General features: G+C 55.4%; 1 protein-coding gene across 1 annotated transcript; it reads right to left on the bottom strand.

Moving 5' to 3' along the window:
• Positions 1-617: 617 nt before the first annotated feature.
• sft2d3 (SFT2 domain containing 3) lies at positions 618-3,808 on the bottom strand. Its single transcript, XM_067974007.1, has one exon. The coding sequence runs from the start codon at positions 2,981-2,983 to the stop codon at positions 2,282-2,284; it is 702 nt and encodes a 233-aa protein (XP_067830108.1). The 5' UTR covers positions 2,984-3,808; the 3' UTR covers positions 618-2,281.
• Positions 3,809-4,224: the final 416 nt, after the last annotated feature.

Here is a 4,224-nt window from a genome sequence, read left to right as displayed (position 1 = left end):
CGTCAACGCCTGATTTGGGATAGGAATGAGGAGGGAGATGGGTTGTGGAACTTCTTCCGGCCCCCACCTCCTCCACTGCCAGGAGTTCCTGCTGGAAGTGAGGCGGAACTCCAAAATCCCCTCGCTGGAGAGGTCAACGATGGGGAAATGTGTACTCGGTCTCTCTTCTGCCAGTAATTCTGACCACACTGATGCCACCCCAGGCATTGCAGCAATCTCCCTGCCCCCCCACCCCCCTCAGCTGGTGAGATCGCTGGTACCAATGCTGCCAGGGGCTCACTACCAACATGCAAATGACCCTGATCAGGAAGTACCCACCGGGGTCAGTGCCAACCAATACAACGAGTTTCCTGCTGGGCTGGAGAATTGAACCCACGAGCTTCCCAGCAGAGAACCTGGATAGGACCCCAAAAAACACTGCACCTGGAAGTAGGGCAGCACCCCGAGACCTAACACGTACTGGTGGGCGAACCCCACTGAATGTTACACGCATACAGACACAGGCTACTGTCTGCCTGCGGTCTGAGGTAGGCAGACACTCCCACAGCGAAAGAGACAGATGCCCCGCGGCTAGAGAGACAGACGCCCTGCGGCGAGAAACACAGAACACTAGTGTGTTGCATTGGGAAGAATTTTATTGAGCTGAGGAGACCAACAGAACCCCGCTTTGTTCTGACGCCCTCTGATGTTTTCCACCCTTATTTTGTGCCATCTGTTCCCAGTGTAAGTCATGATTGAAGTCACCAGGGGAGGAATATCTGTCACACAGTTCAAACACCAGTCTTTAACTCGGGGGGGCGAGGCAAATTGGAGAATAAACACAACCAAATTGAACACTACTCAGCCAACGTAAAGCAGCAGGGACGCAACTGTATCTGGCACCTTACCCCCCACTGGGTAAATCTAACGGTGCGTTTGGTGTTAGCCCCATTGTACAGTTCCTCTACAACCCCCCTACCCATGTTGGAAAGGCCACAGGGCTGCAGGGGGGGGTCCCTCGGTCCTGCTCCTGGTCTGTGACCAGGCTCGACAGAAACTCAGGGGGGAATCCGTCATCTGCATCACACAGATGAAGCAACAAACTCTGGTGCTGAGAGGGGCTCACAGAGCCCCTACTGGCCCACAGCATGGGAGTGTGCTCTCTGCCATTTTAAACCGGACGCATCCAATGGGAGAGACTGCTGCTGGGGAACCAGTGGTCGGGAATGCAGATGCGCGGGTTCCTGAAGAATTTCACGGATGGGTGCGAGGTACCCACCTTTCTTCCTGATGTGGCCCACACCCATTCGTTGAGCATCATCACTGCTTTATTCCACCCCCGGGTCAAGAGCACGCAGTGGGCCAGGATCCTGAGCATCGCGAACCCCTAATGAAGCCCACCTGATGTTCCTGTACATGCTGCACCCAAACAATCTAGTACCTCCCGCTCCCTCGGGAACAGGAAAATGTGCGCTTCAAATCCCAGCGACATCTCCGTCCTAGAACCCAGAGTCACTCCTGCTTCCATGTCAGTCAAGTCTTTGGTTCCAAGTCTCATTTTGAAGTCGACTGAATTCAAATAGGAAGGAAAAAAACCCAATCGCGTGTAGTTAATAATTGGCTGGTTGTTAGCGGGCATTGTTTACTTGTCCGTCCTTGTCGATGGTGCTCCCAAGCGGAATCTCCATTTCTCTCCTGACCGGGAGCCATCTTTCCCGTTCTCCCCTCCTCCTTCCCAAAGAAAGTACTTGCATTTATATATATAGCGTCTTTCACAGCCTCAGGACGTCCCAAAGCACTTTACAGCCAATGAAGTGTAGTCACTGTTGTAATGTAGAAAATGTTGCAGCCAATTTGCACACAGTAAGTTCCCACAAAAAGCAATGTGATAAATGACCAGATAATCTGTTATTTAGTGAGGTTGGTTGGGGGATAAATATTGGCCAGGACACCAAAGGAGAATACCCCTGCTCTGCTTTGAAATAGTGTCGTGGGATCTTTCACAGCCACCTGAGGGGGCAGAAAGGGATTCGGTTTAGCATCTCATCCGAAAGATGGCATCTCTTCCGAAAGATGGCATTTCTGACAGTGTGGCACTCCCTCATACTGCACTGGGAATGTCAGCTGGGATTTTGTGCTCGAGTCTCTGGAGTGGGAATTGAACATACGACCTTCTGAGTCGAGCGGTTATCCACTGAGCCAAGGCTGTCATTTCCCACCAGGAATTGCTGTCCTTTCCGACACAGACTCCCCCCAACCCCTACCGAATCTCTCTCTCTCCCTCCCACTAACCCCCCACCTCTCACACAGGCAGGGTCTTGCTGACGGTCCGTTTGAAGGCCGAGGTGAAGAGGCCACCGATGAACCGCAGACCAGTTGCGCCCCCTGGGACAGAGCTGATGAGGTAGCCAGCGAGGGTGAGGAGCTGGAAGGTGGCGGCCACGGCGGTTAGCACGGTGCTCCGCAGTGTCAGGGCACAGTACAGGGTAGCGAGGAGAGAACCCAGGTAGGCAGCGGTGAAGGGCAGGTGGTCGCGGGAGGAGAGCTGGCGCAGCTGGTTCCAGGGCCCCCGCAGGAGGGCCATGCTGCCCAGCAGGAACAGGCTGCCCAGCGTGAAGAGCAAGGCGAACTTGCGGGCCTTCAGCAGCATGAAGGGGGCATAGACGGCCGAGAGGCCGAAGCAGAGCAGCCCCATCGCCAGGCACAGCCCGAACGCGGTCAGCCGCTGCCGGCGGGACAGGACGGACAAGCAGGGGTCTGGCTCGGCCGACCAGAACCCCCCCGACGACGGGCCGGAGCTCTGGGACGGTGCCGGATTGCTGCCCGGCCCAGAGGAGAATGGATTGATCCGGCTCACCCAGCTGGGCATAGGCACACCGGCCACCACAGAGTCGGGCTCCGGAGAGAGGAGAGGCTCGTTGGCACCGTCGCTGCCGCCGTTTCCATTCCGCCCGCCTCGGGACTGCGACAAGTACTCCCGCAGCTGCTGGTTGAGATCAGTCATTCCTTGGCCGAGTGCAACTGGCAAATTGCCAAGGGAGACAGAGAGAGAGAGAGATAGATAGAGAGATAACTTCCTTCAAACTCTATATAAAATCCCCGGGAGGAGAGCGAGACTCCACCCCTCAATACACGAACATAAACAATTGTAGAAGGCCAGGCAAAGAGCAATCGGTGGAGTTAGTACAAAGTGGTCCACTTTAAGAGGGTCAGCGCAGGAAGTTCTGTGGGCTGTCACTTTAAGAGATTCAGCAGCAACTTCCACGTGGACTGTCGCTTTAAGAGGTGCAACAGGATGTTTTGTGTGGACAGTAGCTTTAAGAGGTTCTGCAGGAAATTTTGGGAGGACTTTGGCTTTGAGAGATTCAACAGGAAGTTTTGTGCGGGTTGTGGCTTTCAGACGTTCCACGTAGACTGTCGCTTTCAGAAGTTCCGCATCAACTGTCGCTTTAAGAAGTTCTGCGTAGAGTGTGGCTTTAAGAGGTTCCAGTGGACGGTCGCTTTAAGAGGTTCTGAGTGGACTGTGGCTTTAAGAGGCCCAGCAGGCCCGCCTCCTTGTTGCTGCCGATCAGCCCGGAGACACAGTCGGCGAAGTCTCGGCTTCTGGGGCAGGGTCTGTGGCGCGGTCTCGGACCGGGGCTTCCCGCTGCTGTGCAGGCTGCTTCTACCAGCCTCTTTTCCCCCTCCCTCGGTATGTGGGCCTCGGTCTCTCCCTTTGTGTCTGTGTTGTGTCGGCCCGGCCGCCTCCTTCTCCTCCGCTGCCCTCTGCCCGTCTTAAAATGGGCGCCAGGCTCCACCAATCGACCTCCGTTCACACCGATTGCGCAGACCAGGCAGGACGAGTCAATCGCCGGTTGGTGGGGCTTCTCGGCGGGGGGAAGGGGTCAGGGGTCAGGCAAACTGGGAGCCATGGTAACCGTCAATCAGCAGCTGGATGTCAACATCACCCACACCGGCCTGACATGAGGCTCACTTCATCTCAGGGGAGCGTAAAGTAAAACTAAACCAGCATGTCCATGGCAGAATGTGATTACAGCAGTGAACCGTCCTGTGGTGCCCAACGGGACGGCCTCGAGCGAGCTGGTGGGCGTTGCATGAGTCTGTGTATGGCACTGTGTATGTGTAGGTGCCTGTGTAATGGCACTGTGTATGTGTAGGTGCCTGTGTATGGTACTGTCTATGTGCAGGTGCCCATGTATGACACCATGTGTTTGTGTGCAGGTACCTGTGTATGACACATAGAAT

The sequence above is a fragment of the Heptranchias perlo genome, chromosome 39 (genome assembly GCF_035084215.1).
Source record: "Heptranchias perlo isolate sHepPer1 chromosome 39, sHepPer1.hap1, whole genome shotgun sequence".
Taxonomy (NCBI): domain Eukaryota; kingdom Metazoa; phylum Chordata; class Chondrichthyes; order Hexanchiformes; family Hexanchidae; genus Heptranchias; species Heptranchias perlo.
Note: the sequence above shows the minus strand (reverse complement) of the source record. Positions and strands in the feature narration are given on the sequence as shown.